Genomic DNA, 19316 nt, shown 5'->3' with positions numbered 1-19316 from the left:
TGTTTATCCAGGCTAATTAACTATTACTTAATTGATGAAATTGAACTTATCTATTTGTCTGTGTACTGTGTGAGAATTACCTGTCTGCTATGTTCTTTCTCTCTCTTCTTCTTCGTGATTCTAATATTCACCTCTATCATCTAGCAATTGTCTTTTTTACTATTATTATTTCCAGTCTTGTCAAATATGTAAGAATTCCAGTTCTTAGTCAACGTAAATTCCGTCTTTATTATCATCGTGTTAACGATTTCTGTTTTAACGAGTTGATTATTATCAACGAGAGTTAAGTCGAATCTTCTCTTTATACTATGCTATTCTATTCTATTCGGTATAGAATTTACGTATGTACTGTACATACATACAATGGGCCAGGGCTCGATATAACCCCGATCCTTGTATAATGGAGGTGCGAGTCAAAACTCCGTTTGATTTGATTGCCTTCTTCCTGGTCTTATTAATTAATTCGCAGCTAAGCAAGCTCGATATGCTTTAGCATTCATCTATCTGTATCTGTATTTATAACATAGGCTGAGGGCTCGTGGGTACTGATTTAGAAATAAATAATGTAGTGAAATTACACAGCGATTGAGATACTTTAATTAATGTGGTTAACTGCAGTTGTCATCTATTATCTCCCTAGACATACTATTGTTACTATACAAGATGTCAGCGTGGACTGTGTAGACAGTGAGTGTTTTGCACTGTAGGACATCATACGGTTCATTTCATTGTATTTCATTTCATTTTGTTTCATTGAATTACTATGAAATAACTCTGTCTAAATAATAAATAGTTGGACTGTAAAATTGCAGACGGGGGCGCTGCAAGGCAGTATGTACGTAATGAGTCAGGTAAGTAGACAACTAACGAAAACACTATTTTTTTCTTTTTTTTTTTTAAAAAAAATGACATGTATTACAACTAGTCCTGTTACTATTTATTTAATTTATTTTATTTTTATATATTTTAATTTCTCAGTCCATGGTAACCAGTAGGGGAGAACACTCGATCGAGAGGGGTACTTACTACGGTACCACGGTACCATGTACCATGTACCTGGGTATACGTACAGTACGTATCTAAATTTATCATTTTGTAACAACATAACGTCCCCTTCCTTTCCCTCCTTTGTTCCTGCTTCCTTCCTTCGTTCGTTCGATTCCTTCATGCCAAGAATAAGTAGGATTTACAAGGATTCGAAGATTCTATTTTTGGCTCTTTGTGTTTTTATTTACTACGGAGTATACAGTACGGTACATGTTGATAGATAGATAGATAGGTCAAAATATCGTTCAAAAATCTGCGAGCAGCTCTCTCCTTCCTCACTTGGACATCTCCTTCCTCACTTGGACACTGCCGCTTTAACGGGTGAGCTGGGTGAGTAAGGTGGTCAGATCATCCAGCTAAGGTGATTCGCTCACCCAAACTCATTTATATTTCTACGAACCCTTCCCTCTTATCCCGCAAATCGAATTTGCCATTTTATGCGGCTATAAGAGCCACCCAGCCTGACTCGATGACAAGCTGAGGACGGTAGCTGAGTTGCTCACCCTGTTTTGTAGGTGCAGGTAAGCGGCGCGAGCCGATTTTGAAAATAGATTAGAGGGTGTTAAATACGGCATCATCGCCAGTGAAGACTGCCTCTTCTTCCCATCGTGGGTAAAGAGAGAGAATATATCAATAAGGATGGCTGGAAAGCTGACGGCTGTGAGAAAGCGTCAATCTGAAGCCACACGATCCAAGGGACTTCCATCCATAGCCATAGAGAATCCTGGTAGCTATATCTAAGACATATTAGAAGCAAAGTTTCACTTCACAAGTAAAGAGAATTCGTCCGTACAAAGAAAGGCTAGGAGGTCCGTGTAAAAGACCGGAGAGTCTAAAAAGATCGGGCGGTCTAAACAGATTAGTTGGTCTGAAAAGAGATTCCATATGGAAAGGGGTTCCGCATGGAAATGAAATCCACGTGGAATTACCTTCCACACAGAAAGGAAATCGACATGGAAAGGGATTCCGTATGGAAGAGGATTCCACATGGAAAGGGACTCCATATGGAAAGGAAACCATATAATTAATAATAGGAATTTTTTTTAAAAAAAAAAGAAAATGGGAATAAGAATAATCTTATATTATAAGATAAAAAATTCTTATTTCCATCCCTAAATTTCTAAAATGAGATAGGAAATTCTTATTCCCATCTACTCCTAAAAGGGAAATTCCCATCTCCTATTCTTTACAAATACTTTGTCCCAATTTTGATGGGATGGGATCCCATCCCAAATCCCATCAGGAATCTCCCATCCCAGCGGTCAGCGGGTAGAGCTCTTCTTTCTAGTCGGCTGGGATTGGCAGTATCACTCGAATCTTCCAACAGGCCAGAACAGTCGTCCTGCGCAATCCTGGAAAGCCAGATTACTCCCCGCGGGTCTGGCGGGCGGTCACGCTGTTTAGCACGATAGGGAAAATCATTAAAGCGGTAACAGCGCGGTATCTCCAAGATCTCGCGGAAAGACTCACCTACTCCCCAATATGCAGATGGGCGCCAGAAAGGCCTGCTCTGCAGAGACACCACTGGACCTGCTCCTTAGCGAGACTTAGCAAGATAAACAAGATCAACATGCAACTAGGTTAGAGGCAACACCTACTCAGCTATACCAAGGTATACTACTAGTAGTAAGATGTCTTACTGACCCCCAAAGTAAGTATCTTAGTAATATAGATTGAATGGATTGAAGGAATTGAGTGCAATCTAGAAAGACTAGATATATGAATAGGAATAAATGTCCTTTTATGTTCCTCCCTAATGGTACTATTCTGTATACCTTCCTTAGTATCTCTTATGGTATGTTGTATACCATTTCTTGTAGTCCTTATGGTATATTGTCACATGATTCCTCGAATCCTTGTCTCTGCCTTGCAGGGTATTGTTTCATCCTGCATCGCTGTGTTGGACAGCGCCTCATTTTGTTGGTCCATAACAGTTGCCTAGGAGGGAGATTCTATATAGTTACTAGGCGTCAGGTTCTTTGTTTACCCCGCTCTACCCCTCTTCTGAGCGTTCTGAGCACCTTACACCTCAGCGCCCCTCCATCGATGAGCCATCGAGGCGATATGTGATCGTATGGCAGTGACGGAAGGATGGTGCAAACCGTTACACTTCAATGGATCATCTTTCATCTTTATAAGCATTTTCATGCCATTACTATACTCAAAATAATATTATCCTGGTATATATGCTTACACATTTATCATATTTCTTCAGCCTCTTAATATTGGCTATTTTATAGTCCTCAAGCATTTATATGGGCACTTAGTTGAGAATAATATGCGGCTCGGCATTAATCATATAGACACCTCATAATATTATTGAATTGTAACTACAGTCTGCAATGATTAGGGCCTTTTTAAAATAGCATATATAGAGCCCTCTAAGCCCTGCAAATACAGCCCTTAATTAGCTTATAAAGGGTTACCAAATGGCAATACATAATGTAGCTCTCTTAGTAAAGGAAAACCACAATTTATAAGCTACAAATAAGAAAATAAAAAAAAGGTAAGGGAGATCTAAAGAATAGCTATTTTATAAAGGTTTATTAACCATATAAAAAGGTTAATAGCTTGCTTAGGCCAGTAAGGATAGGATTTAAGTTAAAGCCACTATAGCCATAGAGATAGTCTTATAAGTGCCTATGCGTGCTCTACTAAGGTATAATAAGTATAACATAGTGAGGCATAAAAGGAATTAATGCCCATAGCGCTCTAGATAATAAATTTATATAAAAATTCGCTGTTTTTGGCGGTTTGAAATACTTTAAATTTGAGCGGCTTTAGGAAATGCGCCGTTAGGGCGGGAATTACGCTATAAAGAATGTGAGACTAGTCTATCTTAGCTGAATGACTAAGGGTAAGTCGCGCGACCCTCGCGCGACCTCCCTGCTCACCCTCAATCGCGCGAGCTCAGGGCGGCGTTGCTCACCAACTAGAACAGGAAGGGCAGTCGACCGGGTGCTCGTAAATTTTTGCTCGGTAGGTGGATTGATGGGATGCTACCATCCTAAACTAAAACTTTCTGATTACAGGGGCAAAAAAGAGAGATGTGTAACGCGCCCAGTTTCTTAGTTGGCCAGCCAGTCGGAATCAAACAGTTAGAGTCAAGTTAAGCAAAATAAAATAATTAATTGGCTGGCGAAGATATGATTTGGAATACTTAAATCGAAGACTCTGTTCCTGCTAGTTTGTAGTTGATAACCAACAAGTGATAGAAATGAGTCTGTTGTACAGTACAGTACCTAACTAACAGGACTAAACAATTCTAGAAGAAAGAAAAGAAAAGAAAAGACTAATACCATGAACCCTGAACTTGCTAAGACTCGGATACTACACTACACTGTAGCTAGGTAGGTATACCTAACCTGAAGGTATTCCATATCCGTACTCTGTACTGTACCTGGTATCCGTACCTGACTGAATACGGAGTAATAATGAACTCATCCATGAACAAAATTCCCCAAGTGGGTCTACATAAGGCTACACACTAACAAGTTAACAACCCACCCACCCTGACCCAACCAAGCCAAACCAAGCCAAGCCACCCCCTGGGATAAATTTCCAATTCCAGTTTTGCTGGAAAAAAAAAGAACTTGTTAGTTAATTATTACGACATCCCCATTCTTCCCTCCCCTCCGGAGGCCTCCCCCATCGTCAAGAAGTTTAATCTAAACAAACATACGGAGTACTATGGAGTATGGAGTACTCCATATTTTTTACTCCGTAGTTTATATGGACCAAGATTAGTACTGTACAGTACATCTACTTGGTGAATGGTGGGGAAGGAGGAAGGGTGAAGGGATCTATGGGATGGGGGAAAAATAGAATAAAAAGTATATTAAAGTATGTTAAATAATCAAAAGCAAGTGAGGAAGAAAGAAAGAAAAGGGAAGGAGGGCGCGAAAGTTCTTAACATAGTTACATACTACTACTGATTAGATTAGTATTTGATTTGATTGACTGTACTCTGTACACCGTCCTCTGAATGCAGAAATCAGCTGAGATTAAAATTCACAAGAGCAAAAAAAAAAAACTCAATGAGATAAGATCTTGATTATTGCGTGACATCCATCCCTAGCTAACTCACTCTGCTATCTTATTACTCCGTACGGAGTGCGGAGTACTGTGGTCTGACCACGCAAAAACTTACATCCAGATCTCCTATGAAAACAAGCACCTCACTAGCAAGTTAGTCACGTTAAACAAAGCCAGCCAGGCAGACAGACAGCAGACAGATAGCAGACAGGCTTAGCCCGCATCCAAGCCTACTGGAAAAATCAAGGTTACGTCTCAAAGCGGTCCAAGCACCGTCCCATGGAATTAATAGGCTCGGATGGGGGAGATAAAAAAACCCGAGCGAAGAAGAAATTCTTATCCAATTCAAGCCTGCGCGTTTCAAAAATCGCATTGGCGATGATTGGCCCAGTAGCCATCATAGTTCATGCCAAGCACAACCACCGAACCATCCATGTACGAGTCTTGAAAGGGAAACGATGACGCGAATCTCATCGTTGTCCGTATCTCCGTAGCAATCGTTTCTTCTGTATGAGCAGAGTAGTGGCTCATGATTCAACGTTTCACAATAATAATCCTCCGTATCTATCAGCAATCAGACTTGCTCGAAAAGGAAGCTGTATCGACGTCGAGGCCGGCATTCGATTGGCAAAATGGAGCGACGTTAGCCTTGCATGGAACTACAGTACGGTCTGCTGGCGGTGCATCCAGCGGTGTGTGTGAAGGGCTGTACGGAGTACTCCGCAGCTCTGTACCGACGTGTGTGCTCCAGGGCCTGGCTTCTAGGTGCAACGGATAAAGTAACGGACGAATGATACGCACTTTAAGATGCGTTCTGGAATCCTTCGAGCGGATGCTCCTACCAGAGGCTCAAGCGAAGGCGGCTGCAGCTTCGATGTGGAGCTCGCACAACGCGATTAATTTCTCTGATACCAGGAGTGGCGCAGGAACAAGCGGGGCCCTGCAGTTAGGGGGAAATTGAGTGGATGCCAGTGGCAGACGCAAGCGAGCGACACAGCACTCCAGCTCGCCATCGCAGGCGCTCGATGCGAAGCGCAGGATGACGTCAAAGAAGGCTAGGATGGATCACATCAGAACAGCGCTCTACCTCCGTACAGAATCCGGACGGAGGATTCGGTGGTAGGACACTGGACAGTGCGTGCTGGATCTGTACTCTGGACGGAGGACATCCGACTGATAGACAGCTTTGGGGGCTTGGCACGAGCCCGGAGAGAGAGGCGGCCCCTGATTGGCGGCGGGGGAAGTCGTGATCACATAAGCAGGCCGGCGCCGATGCCGGTCCGGATTGCTAGCGCGAAGGGAGCTGGAAAGCTGTTTCACCATCTCCCCAGCTCCAAGCCATCCTCAATCAGCGCCCACCCCCGGCTCTTGGCGCGCTGCCTGGGATGACGGAGCACAGAGCACTGTGCACCGCGCACAGCGTCTGCCGTGCACCCAGGCGCCGTCCAGTGCCGTCGCAGGGCGAGTCAGCCCTGGAATCGGCGTTGCAGCGTCCGTGGGGCGCCGGTGGGGAGGCGAGGCAGGGCGGGCGTCGAAGCATCGTCGAAACGCCGTGGAGCGACGCGAGCCATGGCTGTGGAAGACGGCGGGCGCGCTGATTGGGCCGCGAGCAACGGCCGTCCAAGCCACGCTGCTGACACGTTCGCCGGGTCGCGCTAAGCCCAAACCGGCAGGATTCCAGGACGATACTGGAATCCCTTGATCGCTCGCCCCAGCGCCGAAGCCTGAGATCTGCTGGCCATCCCTGTCGCCATCCCCTCATTTCCATCAATCATCCACTCGCACGGACGTCAGTCGCCTCCGACAGCCCAACCCGCAGCATCAGACGCACGCTCTCCCAGACAGACGCTACTGCGGAGATATGATCCTTAATTAAACCTTCTTTCGTCGACCCCACCGTCATATGCTCGTTTTAGCAGGTGTCTTTTTGGCATGCCAGCGTCGCTGTCGATCTTTTCCCCCAGCTCTTTGTCTGCAGGTCATGCTTGTCGTCCAAACCCAATCTCTGCACGCCTGTCGGATTCGGTAATCAGCACTGCCTGCCCCCGAAGATGGAGCTTCCGGGAAATCTCTTCGTCTTGGGAATAGCCGCTCTGTCACACCGGGAAATTTCGGTCTTCGCCGTCCATCATCCATGCCCTGCCTGGGTCGCCATGTGAACGACACGCGCAAGGAACGTGGAACCTCGTGCCTCACGTTGATGTGCAACACTCCCTCCGAGTCCCCTGTCCTTCCGCCCGCCTTATCTGCAAGAAAGTCGTCCCCATGTAATTCCTCACATCGCAACTCACGGCTAGACGTTTGAAGGCATGAAACAATTTTCTCACCCCAACCATGCATGATGGCAGCTCAGCACAGACGTAACAGCCGTCTGTTCGCGCAGCCCACTTCCAGATCGCGCTGATTGATGGCTTGAGCTGCCCAGGGTCCGTCATAATCAAGGGTCCTACGACATCCAAGGAACCCAGAAAAAAAAACTCACAGAGAGTAAGCTGCTATTCTAGGAATCCGGAGACGCTGGATACGCTCTCGTAGCAGTCAGTCAACAAGAGAAATGCGCCCCGTAGCTGGGATTCGGAACCTTGGGTACTTAGCCTTCATCGAACAAATCACGTCAGGAAAGAATGATATGGATACAGTAGGGATTGACAGGTCTCATCGCCGCCCTAACCCGCTTGGGGGAGGCCTTAGAGAAAGAAATGGAGAACGATCCCCACCATCATCAGCAACTGACGGTCCCGCTGAGCTAATTCGCCGCGATCCGATGCCACTCTCCAAAAAAAAAAATCACCAATATCCAGTCGCTATGCGCGAGGTCAGGGCACCATACGTGGGTGGCTTCGTCTTTTTTGCTCTCTGCAGATGCCATGTTCTTGTCGACGACCACGAGCCAGGGCCCAGTAGTAACTCGCCTGTAGTTACGGTACCGTACACACCGGCCCTTCTCCTGAGATAATCTGCCATCTCCATCAATAATCAATCGCGACAGTCTTGTACGATATCGCCTTGGGTCCCACAGAACCGTAATGAACACGATCATCATGATTGGTTCCCCAGCCCCTGAAGTCTATCGACATTAAGTTGATTTGTTACAAGCCCATCTTGACGATGCAAGCTTCTTGCGGCCTGCGACTAGACTCGAAGCAGAAGAGAGAGCATTCCAAGATCATACTATTCTTCCCTAGGTCAGTAAGGAGTAAGAGAGATCGCTGGAGTAGTTCTCATCTGGCGCACACAGAGGTGTAAAAAAAGCCTAGGCGTTTCACCCCACGATTAGCTTGGCTCACTTGATGACTTTCTCGACCGGGTTGTTCTTATTATTACTTTGACCTTCGTCAGCCCGAGAAAAAAAATTCTCACCCCGCTTCTGGACAACTCTTTTAATTTCTTGGTCCTCTTTTTTTTTCTTTTTTGTTGTTGTTGTTTCCCCCTTTCTCCATCCTGTTTGTTCATTCCGATCCTTTGTTCCTTCCTCTGAACCAAGGATCAGAGGTCGCTAACTCTCGGTGCGACCCGTGGGGTTGTTGTCAGTTGTTGCCATCGGGGCAATACGACTGTCACTTGTGTGGCGGTCTTAGTGTGGAGTTTTTTTTCTTAGTCAGTTGGGGCTTGAATGTGATGGCATTGGTTTTGTCGTTATCTTTTCGTTGCTGTGTCCTCTCGTTGTCGCGCGGTGAATAGTCACTCTGTGTGACTGCATCGTCACCAATTCATTCACCGCTGGAAGGAAGAAGAAAAAAAAAACAAACAGCACGCATCCTAAACAGGATTCATTGATGCGTCTTTCCTACCTCCTCCCGTTACATATTCCTGCTCATTGGAGCTATGCCTGCAGTCGCCGTCGAGACAGCGTGCCCGATACCGAATCCAACAGGCTTGGTCATGGAGAGCTCCAGCACAGCATCGAGCGCGGACAAGAAACGCAATAAACTTGGATACCACCGTACTTCGGTCGCATGCGGTTAGTTTTGCTGTTATCTCTGATTGCATGTCTTTCGTGGATGCGCGAAAGCATCGGCTCACATCCCACAGTGCATTGCCGCAGAAGAAAGATACGATGCCTCGTCGCCGCAGACGATGCGCAAGGCCGGTGCGAGAACTGCATTCGACTGAGAAAAGAATGCCATTTCTTCCCCGTTGACCAGCAACCTCCGGTGGAGAAGCGATCACGGCCCGGGTCGAAGCTGGACACGCCTTCGACCGATCCGTCCACGGCTTCGTCATCACCGCCCGCCCTGGGTGCCGGAGGAGGGGCGATTGACCCGGGAGAGACGATGTATTCGTATCAGCCGATTCCTCTGAGTTCGGCAGCGGATATGTCTGCATTCAATCCTGCTGCCTTCGCGGGAGGGACGATGTCGCCGTTCAGCCCAGGTTGGTCCCTTCCAGACGAGGGTGAAGAAAGAAAGCAAGCAAGAAAGAAAGAGGAGCGCTGATTCGAGAATGCTTACCCCTTCAGATCCCGCCGTCCACCCCGAGTTCGTGACGACGCAATCGCTGGATCCGTCGGTGTCGTGGGATGGATCGGGCATGTTCGATGGACAGCAGATGATGGCAGCAGGCGCAGGCACAGGCGCAGCGACGAAGCCTCGAATGGGAAACCCGTCGCCCGTGATGTGGAGGCAGCCAGGCACCCCCGTCGCCCCCGTTCCCTCGACATCGCCCATGCCTGGCGTTGCTGGCGTGCCTGGAGTTTCCGGGCATCCGCAGATGATGAGTCCCAGCACGCCGTATGCCCTTCAACCCGATGGCTCGCTGTGGCCGCCGGTACAGCAGCCGCCCCAGCTGGTGTCGCAATATCCCGGCCAGTACGCGCAGCAAATGCCCCCAGACATGAAGCGGCGGATGACCAGTCCCGGCCAGCAGAACATGGGCCAGCTCGCGACTCTCTCGCCTATCCAGAGTCCTGGCGCCACGATGCCGAATATGCAGGGTGCTCAGATGCCGGTTAACTTCGCCAGCCAGGCAACAGCCCCTGCCATGGGGTTCCAGTCATGGACCACGATGAGCCCGACCTCAGCCGGACCCGGACCGGGTATGGAACAGGGAGGCTATCCGATGTTTCCTACTCCTGAGCAGGTTCCCAGCAATTTCCCTGGGCAACAACAACAGCAACCTATGGGCCATTCTGGAGGGCAGCAGCCGTCGTCAGGCCAGTAGAGCGGTTGTTTCTCTCCTCTCCAGTCGACTGATTATGTTCGTTTTTTTTCTACTTTCGGCTACCCTAATGACGTTGCGTTTGCCTTTTTTTTTCTTTTTTTTTTCCCTCTCTATTTTTTTTCCGGGTCTAGTCTTTAGCGGGCGCAAAAGGATTGTTATGGGCGGCATTCGTCTTTTTTCTTTTCCTTTTTTCTTTGCTTGCTACTTTCGGATTCCCCTTCTGGATTGCGTTTCTTTTTCCTTTGTTTGCTCGAATTGCAATCATCGACTTCCCCCAGAGAAATTTCTTTTTTTTTCATGGTCTCGATTCGAATTCCGGGTTCTTTCCGGCCGGTAAAAAACATCTCCTAGACTTCTTCTTCTATTCCTCTCCTACTGCTGACGGTCTTACGGATTTTCTTTTCTTTTCTTTGCTTCTTCTTTTCTCATGACTCTGTGTTAACTAAAACTTCCACCACTACCACCACCATCACCACCGGGGCGAGTTCGAGTTCGATCTCGGTGTCATGGCTTTATTTCTTTCTTTTCCCTCCTCCCCCCCTTTTCGGTTGAAATGGTTTTCCCTGACACAGTCAGAAAGCGATGGATGGATTGATGGATGGATGGATCGATTGATCGGGTCTCGAATACGGATGGATGGATGGATGGATGTGCATGAGCCAGGAAAGACAGAAAGACAGGAAGACAAAAAACAAAAAGGAGACCACTTTCGGTTTCGGTTTGGATCCTACAAAAATAAAAAAAAAGACAAAAAAAAACTCGATTTTCTTTGACCCAGTGATTCTATTCTATTTCTACATGGGTCATTTCTTTTTTTTCTTTTTTAATGTATGGCCTACTAGGCTGGAGACGGCATTCGAATTCGAATTTAATGAATGAATCAATCAATAATTTCGGAAAAAGAAAGCGTGGCCATGGTCATGTCATGGTTTGTCTGTTTGCTTCCACGCATCCTATCTCATCTCATCTCATCCATGCCCATCCCAGCCCAGCCTAGGTTCTCATCATCAGCAGCAAAAGAAACAAAATCAAAACCAAACAAAAAAGAGATTTTCCCAGTCGAAGGCAATTCATTCATTCATCCATCCTATCTATCTATCGAAGAAAGATAAGATAAGATACCCTGCAAACATCATCACATCAATCACATCAAATCACTACCGACCGCCGAAAAAGAAAACCCTGGCTCCCCTTGCTACCTTTCCTTCCTCCATTCTTTTGTTTATCAGATATACCTAACTGACTGATTTACGTTTTTCCTCATTAACGTTATGTTGTGTTGTGTTGTGTTATGGATAGACTCGACTCGATTCGATTCGCCCAGGGATAGATATAATGGTATTTTTTTTCTTCATTTTGAATTGAATGAATTGGATTGGATTGGGTATAGCGTATATATAATATTAGTAGTAGCTAGCTTACTCTACGTAAACGGAAAGGAAATTGGGCAGAGTGAGAGATGAGACGACCTATCTGACAGAGGGCCATACGGGACCACCGGGGTTTTCATAAACCGTTGATCAACAACTAGTTCATCAACAGTTTATTAACCGTTTTTGGTTTTTTTTTTAAAAAAAATTAAACGTCAAAAAGGAACCTCCCTATCTTAAACCATTTATAAAAAAATAAAATAAAATAAACGTTTATAGAAATTCTAACATTTACAAAAAAATTAACTAGGTAACTTCTTTTTCTTAACCCCCGCTTAAGGCTAGATTCAAACCATCTTTAGATCAAACTACCTACGAAAACTACTATTTAGGAAGAAAATGAGGGTTTTATTGTTTCTATACCTAGGAACTATCTAATCTAAGTACTAGACTATCTAAACTATCTAAATATTGAAGTTGTAGTAAAAAAGATACTATAAAGGCTATATATTGTAGAAAAAAACCTTAGGTAAAAAAAATAATCAACCATTTCTTACTCTAAAAAAAAAGTGTTATTTTTGCAAATTTAATGTTTATCCTAAGCCTGATGTCTTCTATAACTAACATTTTTTTTGAAAAAAAAAAAGAAATCTAACGTTTTCTAATACTTAACTGTTACATAACTGTTTAAGAATCATTTTCTACGTTTACGGCAGAAAAAAAAAATAGGTTCAAAAAAAAACCTGCATAACCATTGATAGACGGTTTTTTTCAAAACCCCCGGTGTTCCCGTATGGGACGTGTTGCGTGTTAAAACTAACAGACTGGTCCAGTCAGTACGTCAGTAATTACTGATTGATTTGTTTTGTACTGTTTTGTCTCCAAGCCGAGACGTTATTTGTTTGTATATCAACCTCGTCCGTTGGCTGTCAGCTGTTGAAATAAAATCCGAATCCTACCTGCTATCTATCAAAATCATCGGGTTCTCATTCTCATTCTCTTTCTCTTTCTCAAGACTCGAGTCTTGGATGAGTAGAGTAGAGTTGAGTTGGGAATTCGACGTGATGTACAGAGTATCCGATAATAGATAGATAGGTAGATAGGTAGCATCACTTACTTTATTTTACTTCATTGCAAGGGAAGAAGAAAAGCAAATCAATGAAAATGAAAGTACAGAGTAATAATAACATGATAACATGAAACTATCTGGTTGCTTGCTTGCTCCCTTACAGAGGGAGCAAAGCAACACATAAAAAGAAAGAAAAAGAAAAGAAAAGGTAAACATATAGACAAACAGACAGACAGAACATGAGCTGATGGCTATGGCGGATTTTGAATTCCTAGGAGGTCATCAGGTCGTCAAATGGAACTTATTTGTCTTGCATAGTAAGTATGTACATTACACTGGTGCCATTATCAACATCATCATCGTTATACCCATGTTATGCTGTTTTCGTCTATCATTATCATTATCGTTATCATTACCATCATTAGAAATTACAATTATCATGACAAACGAGGTAGGTAGGTATTATATATTATACCGCCATATGTGAAGCATAAAACAAAAGAGCCGAGAAGCGAAGAGAAGAGCTGAGAAGAGCTGAGCAGAGAAGAGATAGCCTCCACAATAAACAGACCTAGTCCACGCGAATAACGACTCCCACATCCACCGCTCGCGCCTCCCTGATACAGCATGCCAGACAGGTCCGTCCCACGCGGCCGATGATGGCACTCGTCCCGGCTGATGCGCACCAGGCCCGCGCAAAGGCCTCCTTGTCGCGACTGCCGCGGGCGTCGAGGATCCAGACTGGTTCTTGTTCTTGTGGGCGGGTGTTGTCATTATTATCATTGTGATTGTGATGATGAGAGTAAGCGTGTGCAGGGTCATTATCTTCAGAGTGATGGTGTTCTTTTTCGTGTTCGGAGGTAGATGACAACGGTGCTGGCATGTCAGGACGCAGAGATGTCAACGGGACGTATTTGTAAGTGTATGAATTGTGGAGTGGATGGCCTGGGAGATGAGGATGGTGATGGTGATGGTCATGGTCATGCTGCTCCTGGTCGGATGACCCATTGCGCGCCACGTATCCGCGCGGTGGACGGCAGGTGTACGACGAAATAAAGTGCACGTCGTACCTCAGTGGGAATGTAATCGTCGTAGAAGTAATCTCTCCGTCAGTCGTACTCAGATCGAACGAGACGGATGCTTCCCTGGCAGCCGTAATACCTTTGACAAGCGGCGGACGCTCGTCGACGGTAGACAGCGACAGCGTCAGCTCACGAAATGCAATTTCCTCCTTATTATCTGATGAGGATGGTGGAATGTCTACCGGGATGGAGAACGTGTTGGCGGACACTTCCCCCCTTCCCAGCGGATTCGACTCCAAGGCGACTCTGGTCCCCTGATGGATGCGCGGCTTTTTCGTCGTCGGCGACGACGGCACGCTCTTCACGTCGACCTCGAACCAGGTGTTCTCCAGCACTTGTCCCTTCGCAGCATCACGAGGGAGCACACCGATCCTGGCCCAGCCCATGCATGCTGCGCTCCCGCCGAGAGCAGTCAAGACCCTGGCCACAATGCACCTCGTACTCCACCAGCTGCGGCCGGCATATGCAAACCCGCCATGCAGATTCGCCATTGGTCCCAGCTTTGCCATGGCCTTTTTGTCGTTCTCAAGAATGGTCGCCATGAGGAAGTGACTGATGGCTTCACCGGGGAGCACCAAGCCCGCCAGCCAGGATCGAGAGAGCCAGCCACCAAGATCAGCAGGCATATCGGCCTCAGCCGAGCCGCCCGACTCATGGAGCACCACTAGTTGACGAGACGGACTCTTGCGGTACATCTCTTTCTTCCCAAGGATCAGCGGACGCTCGTTGCGGATTGGCGAGCTGTATACAGCGCTCGCTGCCTCCAAATTTGATGCTTTCTCACGCATCTGCAGCTTGGATCGAATCGTCTCCTCCAGTCTGTCACGCTCTGGCCAGCCAATCATGTCAGCAAAGACAAGCAAGCCTTGCAGCTGCTGCTCCGCACGACGTGGGGAGATGACGCAGTCCCATGCACATCCAATGTCTTCGTGTTGATGATGGTGTCTGAAACTTCCGATCCGGGAAAGAAAGCTCTGTCTCCTGGGTTTCTGGGGCGAACCTTGATGACCACCACTGGATGGTGGCGATTGCGGCGGGGCGGACGGCGGGCAGTACTTGACAGTCAAGTTGTCGAAGAACCGCTGCACAAAGACGAGGTCCCAGTTGACCTTGCCGTGTCGCAGCTTGTCGAGATGCTCCACCTCATGGGGTGTAACGGTCATATCCTTGGAATGCTCCAAGATGCCTAGCCGGACAACAGCGTCCAGTCGGACGAGCAGCTCTGCAGCCAGGAGCAGCTGCAGCAAGAGCCATGCCTTTCTGCACCCTGCTCAAGCCGCGCCTGGCGCCTCCTGTCGTCTTCGGAGGAAACGGCATGCTTCAGTTCGACACAATCCCCATCTGCGTGAGGGGGCATTTCCCACAGAATCTGGCCAACTCGCAAGCGCCATTCCACCAGGCTGAAGTCCACCCATGCACCCTTCACGGCGAGCACCCGAGTCAAGACCTCGATCTGGGCTTTGAGACTCCGAAGATCCCGATGGCCCGTGACTTTCGTCGGTGGTGGTGGGTAGAGAAAGTTCGTATACAGGTTTCTGTACAGGATGTCTGGGGACTCCTTATCGAGGATCGTTATGGTCTTGCCTCCCCGTAAGATATCGGTCCGGAACTTGCCCAGTTCCTCTAAGCGGTCGACGATCGTTTTGACATGGACCTCTCTCACACCGATACACTTCCATGCCGGGGGCCCTTCACAGATCAGCTTGTGCCGGTCCAGCACCGTGTCCTTGTTGCATTCAGAATACGGATCACCAAGATGCTGGATGATATCGAATGCCTCGTAGGCCGGCAGCTGTGCAAGCCTCGAGCGATCAACCGCTGGCTTGGGCACAGATGGCTTATTCTGCACCCGGTCCGCCACGGGGATCTCAAGGAAGTGACGGAAGCCGACACAGCCGGGCTCCTTTCCGTTGATGGACAGCATGTTGGGGACCTCAAACACGCCGATATCAAAGGTCGACCGTCTTGCTGCTCCATCTCTGGTAGTCTTCTGGTCCTCCACTGTCTTTTGGGCCTTGGAAGACCCACCCAATGCCCAATTGTCGGGTACAGGGAGATGCGCATGCAGCGTCGACAGGGTAAACGACTCGTGGCGCAATGGCTGCCTATCCCAGAGATCATGGACAGTCGGGTCGTGGAGGTCCCAGGGGAAAATCGCATGGGGATACCAGAGATTATGCCTGCCCTTTTCAAGAATAAAGTGCGGTGCTCCGGAGAACAGGTACTTTATGTCCGCCTTCGTCAGACCTGTCTTCCGGCCATGAGAAGGCTTTTCCTGGTGATCAGCTTTGCCATCAGCATCGCTGTGTTTGCTGATCGACTCGAGAGTGTGTTCCAGAGCGTCGGGAATATTAGTAGGCTGTTTTGGCTCGACAGATGGTCGTACTGGCACAGCGTCATGGTGGTCTTGATTCCCATGATTCTTCTGCAGGTGAATTGTGCCGGATTCAGTGGACTTTGCGGACAGCACAAGAATCAGCCCAACTGGCTTTGCAGCTGCTAATAAAAATGATCTCCCCCTTTCATTTTGACACCAAGTCCTTCCCCGGCAAGTAGAAAAGAATCAACAGCAGAATAACGTACCGACACATCGTGTTCTCTTTGATCATCATGCAAAGCACTTAGATGCTTCATCCCTTCGCCACGAAATCTGCCAAACAGCGACGACGGTCGTTCATTTTCATTACTGTGGCGCTCTGATCCTGATTCCGCAGGCGTGGTGGAATGTCCTGCAGCAGCCGAAGCCGAGTTTTCCTTTGACAAAGGCTGCTGCCGCGACCGATTCGACTCATGTCGGTTGTTGTGGTGGAAAAGAGACATAGCTTCTCTGTCACACGATAAGAAGAACATTGAGATAATATCTGTTCTGTCTGGGATGAAACAGCGCGGCGGCGACCTATATGTTATGTTACTAACGTGGCTATATAGGTAGCTAGCTAGGTCGAACGCATGGTCTGGTTGCGACTGTCGTCTGGGACGGATTTGTCGAGCATTATCCTCGTTTCTTTTCTTTTCTTTTCTTTTCTTTCCTTTCTTTTCGTTTCACATGAAACCAGTCAGTTAGATTCGAGGGACCAGAAAGAAAGATATACACATACATGTACAGTACTCTGTAGTCAGTACATGAACTAATTATGTGGGTACATACTTGAATGCATGTACTCCGTACAGTACGTCGTAGCCCCACCGGAACAGTGTACTGTACAGTACAGTAGATTAAATGAAGCAATTGGCAATCAAGATAACAGACAGACAGCAACGATCTGCTTCAAGAAAAGAAAAGAAGAGAACATATAGAACATGGCCATATATGCAGAAACAGAATTTGATATGATCTCCGAACAGCGCCGGATATATCGAGTCGGCAGCCCGGGCTTTTATCGATGCACTCACTCGGAATGCGGCACGAAAGTGGCCACAGTGGGAACGGCCCGCTATGGAAGCTCGTCCCGGCTTGGCATGGAGGATTACGGAGTAGGTATTCTCTGAGTATTATTTTATCGTTTCTCTACCCAGAGAGTGCTGGATTATTCATCAATTGATATCATTTACGGACTGTTAAGATGGAATGAGGGTAACTATTTCTCTACAGAGAAACCAACGATAGGCATTTGATAAATGTCATTAATAGATTGAATTGAGCTAATTGACACAGATCTAGATTGATACATTGTCCCCTTTGGTAGTCATTTCCTTCCCGTTCTTCCAGCTTTTACAGGTGCTGGTGGAAAAAGTTCAGCACGGTCTTGTAGCCGCGCTCGTATTCCTTGCGGACCTCCGGGTCCTCCAGGTTGGCCCGGGCCGCCATCCATCCGTGGATCTGGGTCGAGAAGGTCTCAACATGATTGGGAACCTGCAGGTTGTCCTTGTACGCCTTGACGTCGGCCGGGTTCTCGTCCTTGGACGCCAGCAGCGCGATCGGCGCCGTCACGTTCTTCGCGTCGTTCGGGTCCAGCATGGCCGGGTGACACTGCACGCCGGCATTGAATTTGACGTTGAAATCCTTGGTCAAGGTCAGGTTTGCGACTTTGGCGCCCCAGCAGTAGCCCAGGATTCCCCATTTCTGGAAGCTGCCACCAGGGGCAAGCTTGTTCGCGTCCGCCACGACGCCAGGGATCTTGGCCAGCGTGAGTGGCGGCGGCGCCCTAGTCTGGAAGAAGTTGCCCAGCTTCTGCTTGTGCTCCTCCGTCTGGGGCGGGTACCACGAGATATCGGCGGGGCTGCCCTCGAAGAAGTCGGGGATGAACACGCGGTACTTCCGCTGAGCGTCGGAGGTAGCCAGGATGTCGGCACCCTGGATGGTCTGTGGCCAGAAACCGAAGATGTCTGGAGAATCACAGATTAGCATGACAAAAGGTTTTGGCACTACTTAAGAGCAAGGAGCTGCCCACCATAAATGACCAGGATCGCATCAGTGGCCGACTCTGGGCCCGTGACGTCTGTTTCCGTCAGCCAATTCTCAATTGCACATCTACCTGGAGACAGTAGGACGGCACTGACATGTCTTCAGGCCACCAATGGTCTTGTATTCACCCTTGGCATTGTATCCCTTGGACACGACGGGGGGAATCCTAGGAGAGGACGCGTTAGCACGTAGCCAACAGAGTATAAGCCCAGAATTGATTCGGCGATACATACGAACAGCAAGCCTGGCTGACGCCCGACATGTTGACTGAAGAGCAATGGATAGGTCTGAACGCGATGCGATGGTATGGCTTGAGCGAAGGAGCAGAGGTTAGGATGGACGAGGGAGGCCTGCGGAGAAGAGGGGTGGCGAGGAGGTGGTGAAAGCGCATAAGGGGAGAGCAGGACGGGCAAATTAAATTAAGAAACGACCGTCGGAGCGAGAGGGATGCGCAGGAGGAGGATTGAGTGGTCCAGGATGCTGCAATTGGCCTTTTTGATGGTTGTCCAGGAGGAGACCCCGCCAAGCATCGACGTCATCGCCGCGACATCGGATCGGCAGTTGGCGACGTTGCTTGTCCGTGCTCGGCGAAAGCGGTGGAAAAGTTCTCCGCGCAGCAGACACTCTGTAGCTGTCAGTTCAGAGTATATTTTATCACACACAGGCATCATCCTGTAGCTTCTGCAGGAACCATTCTATCATTCTCCAAGAACCATTGCTGCTATTTGTTGAGCCAAGTACGCAGTATGCATGTTCTTCCATGTAACTAACTAGTTAGTTAACTATAACTAACTATAACGTGATCTATAACCTAGTCGGACAAATGGCCTAGTCGGACACTTCCCCACCATCATACAGCTTCACAGTCAAATTTCACCACAACTATATAGAGAAATCATCTAATTACATTAAGAACTATTTCTTGTACGCTGGGAGCATGTACGGGCAGTATGCCCAACTGTTCCACATATACTGCACTGACGTGCAGCACGTTTTTGTGGTCTTTCCTCAGTAACCTCAACCACCCTACTCTCCTCTTCATTAGCTCTTCGTACACGATCTATCCCTTCTTCAATAGTTAAAGCATCTTCCTGTCCTATATATGTACGGCGCCTCTCTTGCTTTCTCTTTTGCTTCTCATTTGCAGC

General features: G+C 47.6%; 6 protein-coding genes across 6 annotated transcripts; 3 read left to right on the top strand and 3 right to left on the bottom strand.

The window, feature by feature from the left end:
- Window positions 1–516: 516 nt before the first annotated feature.
- Window positions 517–1092, bottom strand: T310_1413 (uncharacterized protein; the record flags this gene model as incomplete). Its single annotated transcript, XM_013475670.1, has 3 exons — window positions 517–612; window positions 647–778; window positions 1027–1092. 3 exons carry the CDS (start codon window positions 1090–1092, stop codon window positions 517–519), a joined length of 294 nt encoding a protein of 97 aa, XP_013331124.1.
- A 594-nt stretch (window positions 1093–1686) lies between these two features.
- Window positions 1687–2071, top strand: T310_1412 (uncharacterized protein; the record flags this gene model as incomplete). The annotated part of the gene is made up of 2 exons (XM_013475669.1): window positions 1687–1707; window positions 1799–2071. The coding sequence occupies 2 exons, from the start codon at window positions 1687–1689 to the stop codon at window positions 2069–2071; spliced, it is 294 nt and encodes a 97-aa protein (XP_013331123.1).
- A 1823-nt stretch (window positions 2072–3894) lies between these two features.
- T310_1411 (uncharacterized protein) lies at window positions 3895–5032 on the top strand (the record flags this gene model as incomplete). The annotated part of the gene is made up of 5 exons (XM_013475668.1): window positions 3895–4026; window positions 4398–4511; window positions 4638–4742; window positions 4775–4890; window positions 4987–5032. The coding sequence occupies 5 exons, from the start codon at window positions 3895–3897 to the stop codon at window positions 5030–5032; spliced, it is 513 nt and encodes a 170-aa protein (XP_013331122.1).
- A 3875-nt stretch (window positions 5033–8907) lies between these two features.
- T310_1410 (uncharacterized protein) lies at window positions 8908–10242 on the top strand (the record flags this gene model as incomplete). Its single annotated transcript, XM_013475667.1, has 3 exons — window positions 8908–9043; window positions 9115–9456; window positions 9542–10242. 3 exons carry the CDS (start codon window positions 8908–8910, stop codon window positions 10240–10242), a joined length of 1179 nt encoding a protein of 392 aa, XP_013331121.1.
- A 3010-nt stretch (window positions 10243–13252) lies between these two features.
- T310_1409 (uncharacterized protein) lies at window positions 13253–18430 on the bottom strand (the record flags this gene model as incomplete). The annotated part of the gene is made up of 8 exons (XM_013475666.1): window positions 13253–14985; window positions 15030–16218; window positions 16347–16659; window positions 16912–16962; window positions 17480–18089; window positions 18155–18202; window positions 18264–18334; window positions 18402–18430. 8 exons carry the CDS (start codon window positions 18428–18430, stop codon window positions 13253–13255), a joined length of 4044 nt encoding a protein of 1347 aa, XP_013331120.1.
- Window positions 18431–18703: 273 nt separating this feature from the next.
- T310_1408 (uncharacterized protein) lies at window positions 18704–19316 on the bottom strand (the record flags this gene model as incomplete). The annotated part of the gene is made up of 3 exons (XM_013475665.1): window positions 18704–18799; window positions 18829–18938; window positions 19151–19316. Coding segments are annotated over 3 exons (372 nt in total), but the record flags the coding sequence as incomplete, so codon positions are not given.

Source organism: Rasamsonia emersonii (genome assembly GCF_000968595.1).
Source record: "Rasamsonia emersonii CBS 393.64 chromosome Unknown ctg1118621759990, whole genome shotgun sequence".
NCBI classification, from domain to species: Eukaryota; Fungi; Ascomycota; class Eurotiomycetes; order Eurotiales; family Trichocomaceae; genus Rasamsonia; species Rasamsonia emersonii.
This window is presented reverse-complemented; position numbering and strand designations above follow the sequence as displayed.